Consider the following 23,546-nt stretch of genomic DNA (forward strand, 5'->3'; position numbering starts at 1 on the left):
TTATAGCTTTAAAATCGTTTTTTAGTGCTCCAAGAATAATCCTATTTTACATGACAATCAAAAAAAGGTAGAAGTAATTTTTTGAGTGATTTTAAAAAAAAAAAAAGTTTTAGAAAATTTGTGGATATTTTAATTTTAATTTTAATGAAAAATTTATATGGAATAAATGAAGTATTTTAGCAACATGATTTGACAACAACTAAAAACCATAAAATCTAGTTTTCAGTTTTTTTTTTTAAAACAGACAAAAGAAAGAGAGAGCTAGCAACATAAACAGACATGTTGTTACTACTTGTTTCTTAATTGTACAACAAAACATAATTGATACAAACAAGCCCTAAGGCATTTATTTGGTTTTCTGTATTTAATAGAGTTATCACTAGCAGTATGTTGCAGAGTGGGAGGCCTTCTAAGGCTTTATACTTGGATTTATGTGTTCTTCGTTTTGATAGTTCTGATCTGCCCCCCTTGTTTGATTTTGCATTGCTCTTTCTCCTTAATAGAGTTAACACTAGTAGTATGTTGCAGAGTGGGAGGCCTTCTAAGGCTTTATACTTGGATGTCTGTGTTCTTTTTTTTGATAGTTCTGATCTGCCCCCCTTATTTGATTTTGCATTGCTCTTTCTCCTGGAGGGTAGACTCTTGTTATTGGGGAAAGTTAGGTTTGTCCAGGTTGGTGGAGGATGCCATGTCGATTGTCCATTTCTTTTTGAGGCTTTGGAAGGAGTAAAGACAGATAAGCCCTTTGGAGATGTGGATTGTATGCTGCATTGTGGGTTGATTGGTCTGACAGTAATACCTGTATTTGCAAGGGAAAGAAAACTTTGTCTTTGGTTTGGGATATTATTCAGTATTTGTCTTTGCTTTGTGTTGTTACTGCTGGCTGTTTCTAGGGTTTGTCTCTTCAGGATAGTCAGTGTGATTGTGTGCGATTTTGTATATATTTTTTCTGTTTTTCCTTTTTTGTTCTTTTGTCTTTTTAGGAGGATTTCTTATTCTCCAGTCTACATTCTCTCTCTCTTAATATATTTCTTCTTTTTCAATCAGAAAAAACCTCATTGTGAGGAAAGAGAAATACTTGGTGCTTGGCTTAGTTAGAGAGATGTAAGATGATAGCAGTGAGAACTGAGAACAATTTTATTCTTTTTTATTTTCCTTCAATTGTGTTGAATATGTTTTTTTTTTAATATTTATTATTTTGCCCTAGATGTTTATAGGGCAATAAATATTGCAATGTTCTTATTTTTCTTTATTGTTGCCATTATTGCGTTTTTACACTAGCTTGTGATAACTCTGTGTTAAAATTGTTTTTTAATTTGTAAAAAAAAGTTTCAGAAGACTGCTCCTTGCACTTGACATTAAATTTAATCTGTTAAGGTTATTATTTTGTTTTCTACTTATTTTCTGTAATTAAGTAGATTTCTTTGAAAAATGCAGAGGTATTGATTATGCTGTTGCAAATAATGAGATTCCATCTGGAGTTCAAGTTTTACCTTTTTTGTTAAAACAGGTGACTTCTAGTGTATTTCCTCAATTTCTTAATTTTTATTTTTCCTGACTCTTTTTAGTGGTATGCAGCTCATGATCCTGTTATTGTAATGAAGATAGGTGGGTAATTGTAATGATAACAAACAATAACAGAACTTGTGGTAATTGGTGTTTTTCACCGCTCTTGTGCACAAAAATTAAATGCCTTGATTATTGGTATATGCAAAATTGTGCCATTGTAATAATTTAGAAGTTCTATTACTATTGTTTAATTTGGGGGATTGTTCTTTATTTATTTATATATATATTTTGCAATTTTATGTTAGAACTTATGGGGAATTTCATGTATCCCAGTTCTATTTGTATTTGAATTTAGTTAATGCTTTTAACTTGCACTTTATTAGGTATGATAATAGCATTTTCATATTTTGATTTTTTGTGTAATTTTTATGTCAGAATTCATGGGAAACTCCGTCCATCTCAGATTTATTTGTGCTTTAATTTATCTATTGCTTTTCATTTGCATCCTATAAGCAAGGCTAGCAGCCTTTTTATATCTCCTTGAAATTACTTGAAGGGTTAGAAATGGAGGACCAATGTCCAACCTAAACTAATTGTGACTTAACTTTGCCTAAAACTGGTGCATAGATTGCTATTTTATAGGCTTACAATGCTTGGAGAATAAGAACACTAATTTTAGAGGCCTAAATAAAATAAAATACTGATTTCCCAGATAAAAACATCCTACAATCTTACAAATATGATTCCAATAAAATACCCTAAATAAAAAATAAATTTTATAAGCCCAAATAAACTAAAATAGTAATCTCCTAAATAAAAATATTCTACATTCTTAAATATATGACCCCAATAAAACACCCTAACTTGAATAAAAAATAGAAAAGCTATGCTGCATCATTCTCCCCTAGTTTGAAAGAATTGAACCTCAGATTTTAAATATCCACAGGTTGGAAAAAAAGCAGACTTAAATGCATTAGTGGCTTGAAAATGAAGTAGGATTGTGTAATGGAATAGCCATTGGAGGTGCCTCTGACACATTTACCTGGAATGATGAATTCAAGAGGTTGGGGCTCTAGGTAATTTTTATTTTTTGGCACTTTACTTGCTATGTTTGACTGACTTGATGCGCCACGAGGCTGAATTATTGGTGACAGTGTGGCTCCATAATGATGGTGAAGCTCTGGTAAAGGCCTGTTGATGCGGATTGATTCTGATTTGGATCAACAGTGGCAGATGGATGTCAACTGCTAATTTTGATTGTAGACTAATGTGGGCGACTATGGCAGTAATGAAGTTTTAAAAAAATTACTACAGCTGTAACTAGAGGGTGGTTGAAGGCGGTACAACAGTGGTGGTGGTGATGGTGATGGTGCAGCAGCAGGGCAGCAATGGTCGAGAGAGTGGCAGTGCAAGGCGATTTAAGTTAAAATTGTGAACATATAACTTTAGTTAGAACTTGGATGGCTTTGTTATGATGATTTGAGTTAAATTGCAAGCCCTGTCAACACTAACCGCTATGTCGGATTAAAGTCTGCTTTGATTCCACTTGATGGTAGACCAATGTCTAACACAAAATAGTTGTAATTAAACTCTGCGTAAAACTAGTACATAGGAGGTTTTTATAAGCTGACAATGCTTAAGGAATAAGCAAAATAATTACAAAAAACCTAAATAAGCTAAAATGCTAATTCCTTAATTAGCTGGGAAGTTTTTTCTGGACCTAAGTTAGTGGGGGGCCAGGGCGTTGGGAATGTGGCATCCAAAAACATCTCCCTTAGAAGCAAGTGGCTTTGGAGAGTTCTCTCAAAGACTTCACTCCCTATTGCATAAGGTGATTGTTTTGTATTGTATTTTGCTTTGTTTTTTTTTTGGGAGGATGTCTTATTCTTCCTATATTTTTTCTTTGCTGTACTCTTCTTTCTCTTTCTCAAATGAAATTCTTCTTTATAAAAAAAAGGCTAGTGACATTTGTAACACGTATCCTCCCAAATTCCGCTATGAAGCAAATGCTTCTCAAAACAGCTCAGAAAACTAGTTGCAGTTGAGATTTGTTTATGGTTTAAAATCTTGTGACTCATATATATCCTCCATAAACCACTTGAGAATGAAGTCCTCAATAAGGTCCTTAAATCCTTAAATTTAGCCAACATCAAGATTTGTTTATGGTTAGAGTTGATTACTGTAGGGAAAGGTAAATTTCTCCTCTAACTTGTGTCTCATGATGTCACACTGTTTGATAAGGGGCTCTCCTGAGCGCTAGAGGTGTCATTGAACATTCTGCCAATATTTCTTAACTTTATTTTGGCAAAATATGCTTTCTTCTTACCTCTCATGCGGTATCACTCAAAATTGTCTTCACTTCGATGTACATTCTTGGACCATCCACTCCATGCTATTTTTCATTTCTTGAGTGATAAAGGGGCAGTTGTATTAGTGTAAATGAAAATTATACAGAGAAAATTACCCACTCCAATTTATGCTCTGAAAGCTATCTGTTTTAAGATGATGTTATCCTTTTCATGTGATGTATTTGGTAAGTTTCCTTTTAAGATCTTCTTTCTCAAAGAGGAATATTATTTAGCATCTAATTCTTGTGTGAAGCTGACCATTATGTTTTCCATTATTTTCACATGCTGAGCAGGTATGTCAGTGCAAAAGTGATTTCGTCTTACATGCAGCTATTATGGTGCTGATGATATCTGTGAAGGTATGCCTTTGATGTGGTTATTTCTTTTGCATAACATGAATAATTTGTGCTTCACTATACTGAAATGTTCTGCATTACTAGTAAAGGCCCATGTGATGTATGATATATTATTTTTTGATGAAAAATAAATTATATCTTAGTCTATAAGTGGTAATTTTAAATTATTTATTTATTACTACGAAAAGATAATTGAATTTGACTAACTGCATCAATTGAATAGTTATTCAAATGGTTTTTTTTTTTTTGTTTGAGTCAAACTTAGGTAAATGTAGTCTAATTTTTTCCTAATGCAAAAGAATCAATTCCTAAATCATTTAAGCATTACATTACTGAAAACCTCAACTTAATATATATATATATATATATATATATATTTTTTTGAGATGACACAATAATCATCACAGTAAGAAAAGAAACAATTACAGAGAAAGAGGATAAGACATCCTCCAAAACAAAAAAAAGAAGAAGGGGGAAAACAGAAAATACAAAAGATTTACCTCAACACTGCCTTCCAGTCCCTCCGTATATTGGACTGTGACAGACCCTCAAAACCCCCAAAAGAGTGAGCCAAAAGTAATCCAAAATGTAGCTTGCTCCCAAATCAAACTCGAGAGTCTTTTGATCTCTAAAAATTCTGATGTTCCTTTAAATCCAAAGTTCACACAAAATAGCAAGAATGCACAATTCCAAAACCTTTTCTTTGCCATTTTCCTTTCAAAACCCTAAAAATGCACCACTATAACCTCATGGACAGCGTTCAGTCCCACCTGTGCTACCAAGAACAGGGAAACAGATTGTTTCACAAAAATCTCGCCACCTCACAATGCAGAAATAAATGACAATTAATCTCACTCTCCTCACAACACATCATGCAAACATCTGGCATGAGAGCTTTGTGAGGCCTCCTAATCTGAAGTCGTTCGTATTGACCTTGTTGAGAACCAAAGTCCAACTGGAAGGTCAAATCTTAAAAGGGGCATTAACCTTCCACACAACTTTATCTAGATAGAAAGGACTAGGGTTAAGAGATTTAGTAAGATGGGAAACAAAAAACTTTGAAGAAAAGAGTCCCCAATCGAAAGCCTAGCATCCACCCTCCTATTAGGATTGAAAGAATTCAAGACACTCAACAGGCAGTTGAGCTCATCCATCGTTCTCTCATTGAGACTCCTGAAAGAATGGAGGTTCCATGGCACATTAGCCCCACCTTGGAAGAATAGAATTTTGAAATTGATACATAAAGAATGATAGTCCATACAAGCGGTGCACTGTAGATTCCAACAAAGTCTCACCTACGCAAATGTCCTTTCAACAATGTCTCATCCACCCAAATATCCTCCCAAAAAACGAACCCCATTCCCATTATTGATAGAAAAATGAATGAGGGGGGAAAATAGCCAGAAGCTTGTGAAACAAATTTCTAAAGGATAGTGCTACCCATCTAGTATCCTACCATTCCTATGAATACATACTTACTCTTTAGTACTTTGTGCCATTATGAATTAGACTCTAAGGGCAATGTCCATAACCATTTTCATCTTGAGGAGATGTTCTTACACTCAAACCTCCCTCTGATTTTGGTCTCTGACAGCCTCCCAACTAACAAGATGATCCCTCTTTTGCTCCCTATAGCCTGATCTCAAAAAATCTCTCATAAACTTCTCTGAGCACCCAGTTACTGCTCTAGGAATTTTAAAAAGAGAAAGGTAGTAAATGGGAATATTATAGAGGCAAGCACTAATTAATGAGACAATGGTAGTGGGATGTTAAGGGAGGTGTAGATAGAAGGTTGGTGGAGGGGTTTAAGGTAGATTGTGAGGATTGTATCATTTCGCATATGATACTTCTTATTAGATGGGTGAGACTGAGTCTTGGTTTTGTGCATCTATGGTAGGGGTGGCAAAACTGGTTAACGGGCTGGGTTCGGGTGGGTCATAAACGGGTAGGGGTTAAATGGGTTCGGGTTGACTTGTTTATTAACGGGTGACTAATAGGTAAACCCAACCCCGCTCGTTTACTAAACGGGTCATAAATGGGTCACCTGTTTGAAAATATAATTTATTTATTTAAAATTTTTTTGAATATAGATGTCATATATATATATATATATATAGCACTCCATTTTATTTGTTAATATCTAACTAAAAAATAAAAAAAAAACATAAAATATAGAACTGGGTGGCCTGAGATCTATCCAGATCCAACCCGACTGGTAGTTGGAACGACCTGCGGAGCGGTAAAGCAGTGCAAACCATTTAGATCTATTGCTCCTCCATTATCGACGACACGAATATAAGAAGAGGGCTGGACAACCATTCGGTGAAGAAGGTTCTCGAACAAGAGTCGGAGATGCTACCGTGCCACGCCTCCGCATCTCCTTTGTCAGTCAGAGATTTCATTTCCCGTTCTCATGAGAAAAATAAAAAATCTCATCCGGAATAGGGCAAATGAACGAGTGTCGTGAGGGAGATGGCAAATGGAGCTTTAGATTTCAGAATCAGAACATGGAACTATGGAAGTTGGATCATTGGAATTGGAAGAGGAAGATGGCGTATGACAACGGTGTGCGGGTGCAGCGTGCTGGCCAACCTAGGCAATGGGTAGAAATATGGATTTAGAGTGGAACTTGGTATTAGAAGTCGGAAGATTTGAAGATGGTGTTTTGGCGTGTGGTGTGCGGATGCAGGCCGTGCGACGTGCTGGGCAGTGGGCGTGGGTAGAAATTAGGGTTTCTTTTTAAATGTGTATATATAGGTAAATAAACCGGGTGACCTGACCCGAGCTAGCTAACCCATTTAATAAACGAGTCGGGTTCGGGTTGATCCGTTTATAAACGGGTTGACTTGTGTTGAACCCTAACCCGGTTTAAATGGGCGGGTCACGAATCATGCGTTGGGTTTTGACCCGTTTTGCCACCCCTAGTCTATGGGTCTAAAACAAGAAGATTCCCTTAATCTTTAGTATTGCAGTTGATGTTTTGAGTAGAGTAGGATGATTGAGAGAGGTGTAGATGGAGGGTTGGTGGAGGGGATTAAGGTAGGTTGTGAGGATTGTATCATTTCGCATCTTTAGTTTGTAGATGATACTATTCTTTCCTATCAGGTAACTTGGGTTTCTTCTTTAATTTGTTGGCTAGTTTACAAGTGTTTGAGAAAGCAACTAGGCTGAAAATTAATTTCTCTAAAAGTGATTTGGTGGGTCTTCATATTAATGTGGACCCTTTTGTCAGGTTAGCTGGTTGCGCTGTTTTGACTTGGCCTATTACTTATTAGGTATCCCCCTAGCTGGTTATCCGAATATTGACTCTTTCTGGGACCTTGTTTGAGAGAGTGGCTAGGAGACTGGATGGGTGGAAAGGAGAATTTTTTCTCTTTGGGGAGGGGGGGTGTCATATTACCCTCATCCATGTTCATTTATCTTCCATCCTTTTGTATTACCTTTCTTTCTTTAGAATCCCTATGAGATTGGCGCGGAGGCTTGAGAAGTTAATGAGAGATTTCTTATGGTCTAGCAGGGGAGAAAGTAGTAGAGATCATCTTGTAGTTTGGGAGATCATGTAGGTCTAAAGGTAGGGGGTGGCTTGGGTCTTGGTAATTTGGTGTCCAAACACATTTCTTTGGTGGGGAAATGGTTATGGCGCATTCCTTTAGAACCTAATCCTTTTTGGCATAAGGTAGTTTGTATTAAATTTGGAATACTATAAACGGGTGGGATGCTAAAGTGGGAATTAACATCACTTATTCATGTTCTTGGAATTTTGTATCTCAGATTTTTATGATTATTTCCTTCCTAAAGTCCAATATTTAGTGGGTAACAGGAGCCTAATTCACTTTCTATTACATTCCCTCGTTTTTTTGGTTATTCAATCTTCATTATACCTCTATTTCTGCATTTATTCTTTGGCAAGAAGACAGGAATTCTTGAAACTTCAATTTTGGTAGAAATCTAAATGAGAGAGAGATTAATGAGTTGGGTCTCTTGACCAGATTGCTTGATTCTTTTCATGTTCATTTGGGGAGTGATTAAAGGGTTTGGAGCTTAGATTCTTCTGGGAATTCTCTTGTAAGTGTTTTTTCTTCTACTTGACCCCTGACTTCACTGTGGATAGTTTTGCATTGTATCTATTGATTTGGAATGGTAAAGCTCCCTCAAAAAATAAAAGCTTTTGTTTGGACTGTGATACTTGAAAGAATCAACACCAATCATTTGCTTCAGAAGAGAAGACCTAATAAGGTCCTGTCCTGACATTTGTGCCCTTTGTTTGAGGAGTGGAGAGACTTGTGCACTTTATTTCTTCATTGTCCTTTCACATTGGCTATTATTTGGTATATTTGGTGAAAACTGGCTTTGTCCCTTCACATTGAAAGTGTTTTGTACCATCACGTTTAGGGTTTTTCATAAAGGATGGGATAGAAAAGCTTTATGGTGATGCACTGTTATGGCAATTATTTGGTGTGTTTGGTTGGAAAGGAACTCTAGAATATTTGAAGCGTCTATGTATAACAATTTGCTTTGGAGTAGAGTGGTTTATCTTGCATCGCCAGCAAATGGATTTTTTCGTCACGCTTCCTTGAAAGATACCTGCAGTGGAATTGGTTGGCTTTATTACATTGAGTTTTTTTTTTTTTTGGGGGGGGAAGGGGGTGATGTTAGAATCTGATCTTTTTAACTAGTTTCTTTTTGATATTGAGGGAGGATTTATTATTCTCCCTGTTTTTACCTCATTCTTTTCTTCTCTCTTTCCTTTTATGATGTACAGTCTTCTCTCGTCTAATAAATTTATTTATTTATTAAAAAATTTAAAACAGCAGTAAGGAGGGCAATCCTACCTCTCGAATATATAAGCCATCTTTAACCGTCAAGGCTCTTCCCTACCCTCTCAATCCCTGGATCACAGAAAGCAGCAGACAAAAAATACCCCTCAAGAGGATGGCCAAGATAGGTGATGCGCTGGAACAACTACTTGCACCTTGCTAGAAATCTAAAACTCTCGAACTCCCTATTATTCAGATTAGTGCCAGCCAAGCCACTTTTAACTAAGTTTATTTTCAAATTTTGAAATCTTTTCATTTTAAACAACATGAGTACCTTACAAAATTTCTCAATACTATTCTCTAAAAGAGAACAGTACTGATAAAAATTTTAAAATTTAAAAATATAATGCTCAAATGTCTTGACAATAGATTGCCAAATATTGCTATTTTTCCATATTGTTCACATTCATTATATGTGCTCGGTTCCTTGTAGATGCCACGCACGGATGAAATTAAAGAACAATATAAGTATGAAAAGAAAATGAAATAAAGAGTGCACGTAGTTTGAAATGCAGTAACTTATTATTCACAAGTATCATTACATGTGGATCTTATATTTACTAAAATTGCTTTACAATTGAAAACAATTTAACTTAGAAACTTGAAAGTATCCATGACAGAGACACGAATATATCACATATGACCAATGTTGACACGAAGCCTAATAAAGACATAATATATATGTTGCATTTTCTTTCAATAGGAATAATTAATTGTAGAAATCTATGGACTTATGACTTCTTCTTGTAGAGACATAGTATATATGTTGCATTTTCATTCAAAAAAAAAAAATCATATTTAGTCAAAACTAAGAAGTGATTTTTGTGTAAAAGGTGAAGGCATAAGGCAAGGCATTTTCCCCCCTTCTGAGGTGAGGTGTAAGCCTTGGGGCGTCAAGGCATAAACATTTTTGGAGTTTCATCTTTTATTTTAAAAATATAAAATAAATTATACCTAAAAAAACTAATATGAGATTTTTGGTTAAATATATTAGAAATTTTGTTGTCTTAATTTAAAATAAAAAATAGTTTTAAGAAAAGAAATCTAAAAACATTAACCAAGCTGCCTTCATTGCCCATACACTGCAACCCTACATCCACCTGGCATTCTATGACCACATGCCATTCTTAAAGGTGGCCTTCCCACCTAGTAAAAATATTAGTCTTTTGGTTGCCTGGCTCGCGCAATTTTCTCTTTACAGTCGATTACTTCCATTTGAAAGAGACTTGAGCCAAAAAAAGAGACACTCAAGTCGAGAGGAAGAGAAACACTTGAGACAAGATAGGGAGACTTGACAAAGGAGCTCGCAAGATTGACAGTGGCCCTCCATTGAAGGGATGGGTTACTGGTTGATGGGTAGCCTCCGATTGTTTGATTCTTTGTTGATAGAAGCACTAACAAAAGGGTATTTCTGCCCTATTATGTAGTTTCATTCAATTTTTATATAATTAAAACAAATTGAGGTTGGTCCAAAATGCATTTGAACTCTTAGAGGCATAAAAATGTGTTTTTTCAGATGAGGTGTATGCTTTGATCCAAAAAAACATTTGAAGACTTCCGCCTTTTGAACTATGCCTCAATGTGTTTTAGCTTCAAAAGGCGCACCTCGAAAACACTTTTAAAAACACCAATTTTTTTAGAAATATGTGGGTTCCATATTAAAAGAAAAGTCATTTTTTAATCAAAAACTGAAGTTGGGACATTTTTTTAGTTTACATAAAATTAATTTACATTTTTATAAATTTTAAATTACGTTAAATTAAGATTGATATTGGCAGATTAGAAAATCTGTATATGCACATGAGATAATGTCCTGGGGATAATTTGGAACCACTTATCAGTAAGTGTTGAGCTAGAAAAATGCTAAATTTGGTAAGTGCTGATAATAAGTGCTAAACTGGACAAGTAATGAAAGTCATAAGTATTGTTTGATTTGTCAAAAAATAAGTACGGATTAGAAGTACTTGTAAAACTGGTATTTTTTAGCTACTCACTTTGTAGTCAGTAGTGATTTTTAAGATAAGTTGAGGCATACTTTATGAAGGGGAGTTTAGGCGCAATGGTAAGGTTGTCACCGTGTGACCTGGAGGTCACAGGTTCGAGGAAACAAGACGGGGGCTTGATAAGTGTTTGGGAGTGTCCTGCTTAGTTAACAAACATTGAGTTCTGAGCTGGGGCAGCATGGTTATGAGACGATAGTAGTTTGGAACCATTATGATTTTCTGTCATAAGGTTAAAAAAATTTGAAAATTTTCCAAGTCTTTCAGCAATTCAACTTGTCCCCAAAATAGATGCTTCACCTTCCTCATATCAGAGAGAATAGAATGAGACTCTCTAGCCCTAGGCTTACTAAGAATTCAAGAGTTCTAATTTCTTGTAGTGCCAATGAATTGCATTGGTGCAATTTGGCTAGCTGAACACCCAGTGGTCTTCTTGCCGTAGTAAGAATAAAATTGGACCCATCTTGCATATAAATAAATAGATAATATGCACTCACATGCTTGTGAAATACATATCAACCAGGCTTACGGTCGCCAGCATCATGACTATTGCAATGAAATTTCATTAGTCCTTTGAAGAAAGACCAAATATTTTCCACCTTCCATCCTGTGTTCCTCTGTGGAACCCTAGTTTTTAATATTTTTCTATAATAAAAAGCTGGGAAATAGGAGTCACAGGGATTGAGAAGCCTCATTGAATTGAATGAGGTTGGAATAACATGCTAGGAAATGGTTGGATTACCAGGAAGGACCTGGAAACAGGTACGTACATAAATAAAGAGGCTGGTTATGGCCTTTACTTGATAAGGCTCCCATCTATCATGACCAGGAGGAGCAGGGAAGGGAGAGGCTCTTGCGAGGCCCTGCCTGCCATTTTTTGGCCAAAGTGTTACTTTTGTTCCCCTTGTTCTTTTCCTGTGTGAGACTTGATTTGAAAAGGTGAAATTTTGATTTACTCTTGGTTGGTGCATAAACTAGAAAAAGGTGCATTAGATAACAAATTATGTGAATTTTTCTTGTACACTTGAGGATTCTGATAGTATTTTGTTTTGATACTAAGAAAGAAGATACAAAGAGGATGAGGATTCCTTAAAAAAAACAAGAATAAGAATACAAGAAACCCAAGACTAAAACAAAAGAGCCAGCCAATCACATTGAATGTCAGAAAAAATTGTATGGCCAAAACACCCTGTAGTGAATGCCCATGTGGATGCAAGGAACACAATCTTGTCCTGAATCAACTCCACAGATGATTGATGTTCTTGAAAAATCTGTGCATTTCTCTCCAACCAAATAACCCAAATGATGGCAAAATTAGAATACTCCCATAAGATCCTTAAGTTTTTATGCCTTTCAAAAACTCTAAAATCAAACATCATGAAAGCGTCCAGAGAATAAGGACTCACCCACCCAATGCTAGCATTCTCCCAAGCAAAACAGCTTGTTCCATTATCCCCAAGCAACTTGGCAGTGCAAGAAAAGAGGAGCATGATCCTCATTACTACTGTGACACAAAACACATGTATCTGGGGATAGAGCCACGTACTCTTTGGCCTGTAATAGATAATTGTTGTGACTTCTGCTAAGGATGGCGATCCACACAAAAGCCTTTATTTTGGAAGGAACTTTTGCTCACCACAAATGATTGGCAAAAGGAAAAGAATGAAAAATGTGTTAGACGAGGGTAAAAGGACTTACATGAGAAGATGCCTGAATTATCCAAACACGAAATCCTAACATCTCTAAAATGTGAATAATGGAAAGAATCAAGCAAGCTCAGGAGTGAAAGTTCCTCAACCTCCCTATTAATAAGATTGTGTGTTAACTGAAAATCCCTAGAAACCACGCCATTGAACCATCCAAAACAAGAAAAAAAGAATAGGGCTATCAGGGCGTAAAGAAAGATGGGAAATGGAAGTAAAAGCAACATAAAAACAAACATCTCAAACAAATATCTTTCCAAAACTGAACCCTGCGCCCTCCTCCCACTTTATACCTGACCAAGTTAAGAAGAAAGAATTACTTGGGATATGAATTTCCGTGGGTGTATGCAAAATTCTAGTGATAATATTAGCGTCCACCCACTCTCCTGCAAATCATATTTTCTTTAATAACCCTATGCCAAAGAGAATTAGATTCCAACAAACTGCCATTACTATTTATCCACTGAAGCGATGTTTCTTAGATACTGAAGTACTAAGAAGAATCCCCCCTCATCTCTAGAGGTGGCAACTAAATCCCAACTCACTCAATGATCCCTCTTCTTATCCACCCCTGACCAGAGAAAGTCCCACATAATCCTCTCAAGCTTACAAGCCACCTCCAACAGAATCTTAAATTAAGAAAGAAAATACCAAATTATCAAAAAAATAAATGCCTGAAATTAAAGTAATGTGTCGCCGCAAAGGGGAGAGGGTGCCCTTACACTCATCTAGATATTTAGACATGTTAGAGGCCAGATCACAAAACCTCACAGACCAAGGACTATGGTGTGTCTTATGATTTGCAGAAGCAGCAATGCTTTATTGTTTTGGAAACCTATATTACTACCAATGCATATCATAATCCCAATATAGAGTGTCCTTTGTTTAATTTAAGAGGAGTTGCATCAACTCGTCAATTGAATTTTTAGAATAATTTCTTAGTGTAAAAAAATTTGGAAAGATAGACTTTATTTTTCTTAGTTGTACCTGAGGTTATGTTCGTTGACTCCAAGATCTCCTTTTTAAACAGTATTTATGCTTCTATATGAAGTATTGAATTTATTATTTTTGGCGTTCCATATTCAGGTTCATGTTTTTTATGTCTTTCTTTGCAGAAGTAGTTTATTGTAGTTAAATTTCTTTTGTGTTTCTTCAGTTCGGTCCCTGAAAGAATGGGCATTAGTTTCACGTCTCCCTCTCCCTCTCTCTCTCCTTCTCCCTCCCCCTCTCTCTCTCTTTGTTTTTAATAGTGGTATTTGTCCACTAATTTTATGTTTTGTTCAGTAGAATGCTTGTAGGATTGGGTGGTTTTCGGACAAGGATACTGGTGAACTTCTCGCTCTTGCAAATGAGGTTTGCTAATAGTTTTCTGAGATCTATATGTTCCTGTACACTCTCCATTTATTGGTTAATTTTGTCTAGGCAGTTCTAACAGTTCTTTTGGGACACTTAGATGGGGAATGGCTTCTGCAGTATGGGAGATGTTAACTTTGATTCAAGCTATTGCATTCCCGTTATTTTGAAAGTTATGTCCAGGTTGGTGCTTTTTCCATCCTTTTTCTAATTACTATTTTTCTAATACTTTTGGTTGTGCTTTTGTGATTAATTGTAAATAATGTCTGCCTCCCGATCCTGGGTTAACATCCAAGGTAAGGCCTGTGGAGGGAATGTGATGAAGGTCAACCTTGGGATTTTTAAACTTACGGTTGTCTTGCTGAGGGAAGATGGTGACTTTGTGAAGAAGCCACTTGTTGGGTTTCACACAAAGGCTTCTAGGCATTATTTTCTGGAATTCTGAAAATTTATTTCTGAAATTTTCTGGAAGGCAACTGTCTATCTAGACTACCTTCATCTGCAAGTCATTGTTGGAATGGTGTTATATGAACCTAAAGATATAGTGCAATATGTCTTTCTCTCTCTCAAAGTGTTCCTATCTTATTGTCTCTCTATTGATACTGCCATGGGTGCTGTAGGACATGAAATGATGGGATCACAAGAGCTCAATTCTGATTGAGGGGAGTATCTTTGACTGGTACTGGATAAAGTGAATGAGAGTTTTCTTTTTTGTTCTTGAGCATTATCCATCTCAGAAGAGGCAGATGAGGCTTTCTTCTGTTGCAGCTAAATGGTTCTCGGATGAATTGTCATTGATTCTTGGAGGTTCTGTAGGGAACTTTTGAACTGTTCAGTCTGGAAGAGTGAAGTACTTATGGTGATTCAACCAACAAAGTTGGGGAAGTTTTGTAATTAGGCTCGGAGGAGAGCAATGAGATTCTCGGTGTTTGTTCCTGGCAGGGGATGGTTGTCGATGCTTTTGAGGGAATTTCATAAGTTGACTAGGGATTTCCATCCTGGTAATCATGGTACAACCAAAGGAATATGGAAATGTAAGGAGCCTGGTAGTAGGAGTAAAATCAGGGTTGCGCATGATGTAGCAGTGCAATTGCAAGTCGAGAAGCTTGGTTGTACATTGCTGGTAGCCATTCATCATTGTATGGAGGTTACGGTTCCCATGGCAACAGCGGGTTTTGGTCAGGGGCTGGGAGTGCAACTGAGGTGCATAGGGTTTCACTTGGGCCTGAGAATAAAATGAAGATACAGGTCTGAGTGTTTGACAATTGTTTTGGACCTGGGCCAGTTGTTGGAAAGAAAGGAGCTTCAGTTATTTCCCAGATGGGCCATTTAAGTTAACTGGTCCAAAAACTAAAATTTTTTGCTCAAGACCAGGAGGCTTATGGGAAGCCAATGGTTTGGACCCCATGCCTTTATGTAAGGGCAAGGGAATTTTGAAAAGAGAGCTTGAGCAATGGCGAATCAGAAGGCTTTGAATGTAAGTTGCTGGATGAAGGCATACGTGCAAGGTTCAGTGCAGTGCATATGAAGATTCTAATCGTGGGAAGATGTCATCTACAGTAAATAAATATGTAAAACTTGCAAGGATCTCAGGCGAAGGGGAGAAGAAGCAGAAGTGGCTGTTATAAATCTTCCGAGCTGTCAAGAGAGCTCTGTGAAGGCCACTAAATGTGTAAGATCTCGGGTGGAGCTGTAGACTCAGCTTGCTGCAGGTCGGGGTAAGAATCATATAGGTTATTGTTTGCATGTAAAGGTGGTGCATAGATCTAGCAATAGCAATGTAGAAAAAAGGTGTATGAGTGTTGGGCAGTGCGAAAGATATGGAAGCTCAGAGCTGATGTATATGTTGGGATTGTGGCTGTCTGATCATAGTGGGAATGCAGTTCAATTGGATGGCGACGGAAGTAAAGCAGAAAAAGGATAGCGTGAGCTAGCAAATTTGCATTGCTCTGTCAACTATGATGGAAAGGTTTCATTCTTCTTCTTCTTCAATTGGATGGTGACGGAAGTAAAGCAGAAAGAGGATAGCGTGAGCTAGCAAATTTGCATTGCTCTTCTTTATTTTTATTTTATTTTATTTTCCATTTTTTGTTATTTTATTTTCTTAGGATATCTTTTCCTCTCACAGCCTGTAATTTCTGTCATCTCTTTCTTAATATGGTTTAATAGTTCTTTTGCTATCAATTTTTATCCCTGGATAGCTGCTAAATTAGATTTTTGAATGGTTGGCTTATCCTTTTAAGGCAAAAGCTGGTTTTGGGTTTGGAACAATATATGTAATAGGACTTGAGTGTAAAATAATCAGAAAACACGGTAAATATAAAAAAATTGAAGCGAAGAGAAAGAGGAAGGATGAACATTGCAGAGAAGCTTGGACTCAAATTCAATTGGATAAGAGAATCTGGGGATTTATACCGGCTTTCAGGATGAACCTCGCTCTCTGTTCTCGGTTTTTTTGTTCTCCTTGATGGATTCTTTCAATCCTTGTTATGGAGGAAAACCTCCACAAATTGGTGCGGACCAAAAGAAAACCTTTCAATTTGCATTTGGCGAAGTTTTTTTTTTTTTTGGGGGGGGGGGGGGGGGGGGTTGTTCAACTCAGAGCTGTAGCCGATGGATAGAGATTGCTTTACTGGAAGCTAGATGGGTTGGTGAGTGTTTGCCTTTGTTTTCATCCAAGCTTAGAGCAGGCTACTTGTTTCAGAAACTTTGGGAGGAAACAATATTGCGTGGTGTTTAAATCAAATCAGAAGGGTTAGTCCCTGGAGATGGGTTTATGATTAAACGGCAAGAATTTTTCTATCTTCATCCTTGGAGGATTGGAATGCGAGGGTTGGCGAAGGTTTGCGCAAGTGTTGCAGGCAATTGTGGGTTTGAAGAAGTTGGGCAAAGATATGGCTCAACCATTAGGTACTCAAGATTGCCAGAGCTGGAAGGAAGTAATCACTGGTAAATTGAAGTGGTGAGGGACAGATGATGATGCGGGAACCATGGAGGTTCCCAGTTGGTGAGTGTTCGAGCAGTGGTGGCTAGTGGTTCAGGAGGTTGCAGGGAAGCTAGGGTTTGGGAGGAGATGGGGGCAATTGTGTGGGCAGACTAGAGAAAAATGGGGCTTGAATGGTTGGGTGAGGGATCCTTAGTATTACAGTTAACCTAGCCCAGTTGTGGGGTAATAAGCCATGGGCTTTTATGGGGGATTTGATTCATTTGCAAACTGAAGATGCTGTTAGATGTCTACAGGTCCATATAAATTTCTCTAACATGCAAGAAGATTTGTTTGGCCAGAATGGGGATTCTTTTCTTTGCGGGCCTTTGTAGATGTCCGATGGAGCTTGGAGGTCCAAAGTTCAAGCAAGAAGTATGTTCAGGTGAGTAAACTTCTAGCCCAGCATATTTTTCAGCAAGGTGGGTCCAAAGAGATGACTAAATCGCTGGTTGTGGGGGAACCATCCATACCACAAGTCTATACTCATGGTGGGTAGAAGAGTAAAGGTATCCTCAGTTGACTGGATGAGAGGTAATTTAAGTACAGGTGCAAGGGTAGCTAAATTTTTAAAAGACATTGTGATGGCAATTTTTAGGTTGGGATCATTAGAATGGCTTGAAGCTAATCTAGTAAAAAGGTTAGTGTGGATAATCCTTTTTGAGAAGAAGAAGTGGGAGGATTTATTTGACAAGGAGGTTGAGTTGGATAGTGCTGTTGATTATGATGGAGGGTTACTTATGAGGTTTATGAACAACTTGGGCTTGAATCAGACTCTTATTCATTTGGGGAGTTTCCTGAGGTCTTGAACTCCATACAGATTATTTAGAGGTAGCTTATGCTTCGGAAGATGGAGTCGGTGAGGAAACGTACAAGATTGAGCAGAATGATGTTGTTATTGTGCCTGTCCCTGGGACTCACTTCCAACATTTGCTGGGAAAAATGGATTTGAGGTTAGCTAATTCTTTTTTTTTTCTTTTGGGGGGGGGGGGGGGGGGGAGGAGTTTGCTTCGATGGTGGTAGATATAAGGCTAAGAACAGATGCCTAGAATCGGCCAATTTGCAGTGCTCTATTAACTATGATGGAAAGGGTTTGAAAAGAGACTTTGCTAGGTAGCTTTTGTTTGGTTTTTTTGGAGGGTGGGCAGTTCTTTATGGGTTGGTTTCTCACTTTTTCTCTATTTCCGTGCTTTTTTTAGATTCCTGATTCTCTCTTGTTTGTACTCTTAATACGTACACACACACACACACATTTTTGATCTCCGGAGAAAAAGAAGACGAAGCGGGGGGAGGGGGGTGACTACCTCTTCCATTATTAACAATCAATCTTAAACATTTGAATTGTATTCATCAAACTATAATTTCATTTTGGTACAAGGGACCTTATAACTTATCCATAGACTTTTAGAAACATGTTACATAAACCAAACCCTCCTATACCTGTTAATTTTGCAAATGAAAAGGACTATTTGTCATGCCAAAAAGATTTAGGTTTTAGTGGAGTAATGAACATATACTGAGACCTAGATGAGCAGTTGGATAGAAGAGAGGTGTCGGCCAGTGACTTCTCTAGGTCATGATTTGAGTGTTGTTGCATGCCCTTGGACTTGTGAACAGAAGAATAGGAGGGTGGAGAAGGAATTACGAGATCTAGCCACCACTAGCAATTATGGAGGGTGTAGAGTAATAGTGAGGCAGGGTTTTTGAATGAAGGTGTTGAGTTGTAATGCTTGGTGTCTAGGGACTCTTGTTTAGCATCATAAAGTTAAGGAGGTTATTTGCAAGGCCTTCCTTGACATTGTTAAGTTGTAGGAGTCTAAATTAGAATAGGCAGCAGGTTTCTTGTTTGAAGTATTTGGGACTTCAGTTGTTTGCCTCTAGTGGTTTTGTGAGAGTTGGGGGGGGGGGGGGGTGTTTATTCTTATAATTTGGGATATCAAGTTTGCATGTAAGGTGGGTTAAGTTGTGAGAGGGTCTTCTCCTGTGTTAGTTAAGTTTGTTGAATCAGGTTGTGGTTTACTTCATTTTATGGGCCTAATTGTCCAAGGCTTAGGTGGTTTTGTGAGTTGATTTAGTAGCAGTTTATGATTTGTGTTCTCCAAATCAGTGTTTAGTAGGAGATTTTAATGTTATTCTGTTCACTATGAGAGTTTTTATTTTATTTTTATTATTATTTTTAGGCTTGGGGGGGGGTGTTCAAGGATTATTTTTGATACAAGAGGATTTGGTACTATGCAACTTGCGAGTTTTCTCTCTCACTAATGCCTAATTCACTCAGTTTGTTGTTGGTGGTGGTTCTCTTGCTACAAGATGCATAGGTTCCTGTGGATGCTTTTCCTTGTCTAATTCAGTAATTGTTTTGTAAAGTGGTTCCAGATCATTGTCCTTAGTGCTAGAGTGTAATTTAAGGAACATCTAAACATATTTTAAGGAAAAAAAAAAAAAAGCAAAACAGTGGCAAAAGCCAAACTATCAAGCTAGCTCATGAACATTTTTGTTAGCATTCAAGCCACTATTTGGTTCATTAGTATTACGAGGAGTCCAAGATCATCATGGGTGACTACATCAAGCTCATCATTGAGATCATTATTAGCATTATTGTTATTATTATCATCAAATTCATTAGTGTATGAAATATCCAGGTGTTGAACTTTGAAGTTCGAACCACTTATGGACTCAAATGTTTGAGTCCGTATTTTCTGAACACTTGATAAATCGAATCACTTCCTAAGTTGCCCATTACTGTACGAGTTATATAGGACAATAATCCAGCTCATAATATAAGTAATTTGGAAAAAAATTTAAAATATAATGGGTTGTATGGTGTTACGATCCTAGTCCTGTCAAGATCCTACTACAATCCTGCCAATCCTACTGCAATCCTACCAAAATGCGGTCCTACATAGGATCAGGACCATTTTGGTGAGTAGGGTTGTAGGATCCTATTGAGCCAGTTTGTGATTTTAACAATCATCTGCTTGAGTCAATCATTGATGCTACTTGATCAAGGCTGAGATGCCTTATTAGACCTCCAATGGTACTGCTTGTAAGCAAGATCAACACTCTTAGGTACTCATGAGATGCCTTACGAGACAACTGCTGTGGATGCTAATGTACAAAATTACAGTGGTTCAAGTTGATTCCATCTTCTATTCAACACACAATAACAAGTCAGTGGTCTAGAAAGAGTGCTCAATCAAAATCCCACTTGAAAATTACAATCTCTCCTTTTAGAGCAAGATGTGACTCTCAATAGATGCTCATTCGTCTATGTAAACTGACATATTATTGTTGGCCCTCTTCACCTTAAGATTCACTATCTGTTCATATGTTTTCTCTGTATATTTCGAGGACAGCATAAAAAGCAAACAATTTGTAGAGGTTATGTTGTTAGATGATTGAGAAAACTAGGTTAACCATACAATAAGGTCTAGATGCAGACATTATATTCTCAATTCAAGGGAGAGATGACAGAACTGCTGAAAGAATATAGCAATGCATGAATAAAGGACTGATGTTTCCTTAAGATGGTAAACTTCAAATATCTGTACAGTAATAAGGCACTCCACTTTTCACGACATCCCACAGTTCGGAATTTGAACTTCCTGAGGGATTATGATTGGAGTGTAATGCACAGATTATTTCAGGGAAAAAATTGAATTAGCAGCTGGTTTGGGAGAAGATTCAATACTTGGCCTCTTTATGTTGCGTTGGTTTTGGATGCTTAAAGGAGCTAGCTTTTCAGAAGTTCAGTGAGAATGGAGGAATTTTTTTCTTTGATATTTCATAGTATTTATTTGTTTTTTAGTTCCTTTTTCTGGTTTTTTCCAGAATTTTGATGGGAGATGTCTTGTTTTGCTCTTCGTAAATTCTTCTCGTATTAGTGAAATCTCTTCTTTTGCTATTAAAATAAAAATCAAACTTCTAGACAATAGCCTTTATAAAAAAACTAGTTGGTAGAAATACATGTGGGGATTAAATTCTTTCTGCTCTAGCTGAATCCCACAATAAAAATTTCAACCTTATAACCTAAATAAAATATAAATAATCTTGAGTGAGACAAGACACAATGTACTAACAGTGTGTGTAATAATGTTCTCATAGTTTATGTTCATGTTTCATCTTATGCTGTCATGAGTCATCTCCCCATATCCATGACACGTCTCTGTGAGAGGCATCTTATTTTCCTAGTCATGGCAGAATGTTTTTGATTCACAAGCGTAAGTAGCATTGCAATCATGCATAAGTCAATAATGAGTTTAGTAACTGTAAATTCAAAATAACAGGTTGATTGTAAATTCAACACATAGTTTTATGATCATCAATCAATTCCTAGGGTCAATCACTCCAAAACTTTTTTGATGTGGTTGGACATTTAACAATCCTTTAATGACTTTTTTAAATAATCAGTGCTTAAAAAAATCTATGCAGATTCTATCCACGAATGAAAATTGGCCAGATACTAGCTTCTCTTGAAGTCAAGGTGGGGTTTCTTCTTCTCACTTTCTTTTCTTTTTTCCTTTCCATTTATATATGTATTTTGAATTACCTCAATTTTAATGACTATTTTTTTTTTTCCCCTCATGGTAGCCTGGATATGGGGCATTTGTGGTTGATTTCCATATCTCAAAGAATGCAATATCTTCTCCACTGGAAAAAATAGTAAGCATCTTCTAACCAAATTTGAATCTTGCTGACTAACTGAACAGCAATGTTTTTTTGGCTAAGTTCATAAAGGTCTATTTAGCAGTTTATTTTATTTGAGCCCTTCAATCTAACTGTTTATGTCTGAGTTTTAAAGTCGTAGCAGTTTTTTTTTTTCTGGGTTGTTCAACCCCTCTTCTCCCCCCTTCCCCTAAAAAAAGTGTCAGCCCTCCTTTCTGGACATTTTTCTGTGTGCTTGTTTCTTTCCAAATGTTCAATAACTGGATGAATTAAATTAAGTGGCATGTGTTAATGGTTAGCGAATGACATGCATATATATATATATATATAATTTTTTACTTGGGTTAGATAATTAAAAGTTAGAACAACCCAAGTTTGAATGAAAATGATTGTATTACTCACTTGAAACTTATTTTTTATTTCTGTTTTGTACGCAGCGGCTATTTGTTGTTCAAACAGATAATATAGAGGTGTCTTCATGTATTATCAGTCCCCCACAAGTCAAGTATGACTGATTTTGGTTGAATCAAATTTTATTGAAATTCAAATACACCTTTGTGTTTCCTGAGTATGACACTGCACCCTTGTGTTTTGACAAGTACTAAGGAATCCTCTGAGATTATAATTCCATTGACAAAAAACAATCTCCGTTAGTCAACAATTAGCTCCACATAGAAAATGGTTTACATGATTAATATATGACTGTTTTACACTTCCATTCAATTACATGCACGCACACACACACGCACTCATTCCATTCTTTAGTAAATTAAGGCCCAAGTGCAATGAAGAGTATTCACTAAAATTCTAAAATTAGTTAGTATTGGTAAAATAACCTGCTTTTTTTTTTTTTTTTCTTTAAAAAAAAAGCTATTGCTGCCCAGAATTTTTTTTGATTAGTCGAAGGTACCTATGATGATCATATTTCATTATCTAACACCCATTGCCATTACTATACAGAAGCATAAAATTATTATGATTCAAAAAAAAAAAAAAAATCACCTTCATATAAAATTTGCAATTTTGCATATTCTATTACTCTACAACATAAATTATGCAAGGACCATCATAGTACTTTAAATCAAACAACTAACCAAGCCTTAAGTCTCACTACATGGGGTTGGCTACATGAATCCTTTTTCACCAATTTACATGATTGTAGGCAATTTCCTTAAAAGGTTGAATGGCTGTTGAATCCTTACTCCTATCTCATTCCAAGTTTTTAGATTTATTTCTTTTAATTAAATAGCCGGATCCTCTTGTTCATACCAATTTTAAATTAACTGTTTGATGCTTGAGAAGGCATTCGAGGGAGCCGTATCAATCCATCTCCTGAATGGCATGATCCACCGTTCTGGATTGTGACCAATCTGGCTAGCCCTCAAACCAATCCTTTTCTAAGGTTATGGATCCATTTTGCCAACTTCCTTGCCTGTATTGTTTCATCGACCGGAGTTTGTTCACCTTGGAGATCTGATGTGGTCACAAATATGATCGGGCATGGTAGGCAGTCCATCCTTTGAATTTTCAAGGGCTGCTGAGGCATGCCAGACACCATGCAATGTGTTCTGCTACTCTAGTGGCTAGACCTATCTTGGGCTAAGTCATAGGCTATTATACGGAAGATAAAAGGCCTCTCTAGTTGTGGAGAGCAGTTTTGCTTTTCACTTCAGAACTCCAATTAATTAAAAAATTGCGACCTTGTTTTCCAATTTTCCAAAATTTATATAGGAAACTTGAAAACAATAAATAATTTGTTTCCAATTTCTTATACAAATTTGTAAAACTGGAAAGCAAGGTGGATTTTTTGTA

The 23,546-nt window shown here is 36.7% G+C and overlaps 1 protein-coding gene across 2 annotated transcripts in view; it reads left to right on the plus strand.

Annotated features, from left to right (window-relative positions):
* The window catches only part of LOC131157423 (E4 SUMO-protein ligase PIAL2), a 50,093-nt gene that overhangs the window by 19,570 nt on the left and 6,977 nt on the right, over positions 1–23,546 (plus strand). For both annotated transcript variants that reach the window (XM_058111561.1, XM_058111562.1), the window contains exons 2-8: positions 1,438–1,510; positions 4,151–4,216; positions 14,021–14,086; positions 14,187–14,269; positions 21,501–21,552; positions 21,660–21,731; positions 22,172–22,239. In XM_058111561.1, the coding sequence (XP_057967544.1) occupies positions 1,438–1,510; positions 4,151–4,216; positions 14,021–14,086; positions 14,187–14,269; positions 21,501–21,552; positions 21,660–21,731; positions 22,172–22,239 (480 nt within the window). The remainder of the gene's footprint in view (positions 1–1,437; positions 1,511–4,150; positions 4,217–14,020; positions 14,087–14,186; positions 14,270–21,500; positions 21,553–21,659; positions 21,732–22,171; positions 22,240–23,546) is intronic.

The sequence above is a fragment of the Malania oleifera genome, chromosome 6, assembly GCF_029873635.1.
Source record: "Malania oleifera isolate guangnan ecotype guangnan chromosome 6, ASM2987363v1, whole genome shotgun sequence".
Lineage (NCBI taxonomy): Eukaryota > Viridiplantae > Streptophyta > Magnoliopsida > Santalales > Ximeniaceae > Malania > Malania oleifera.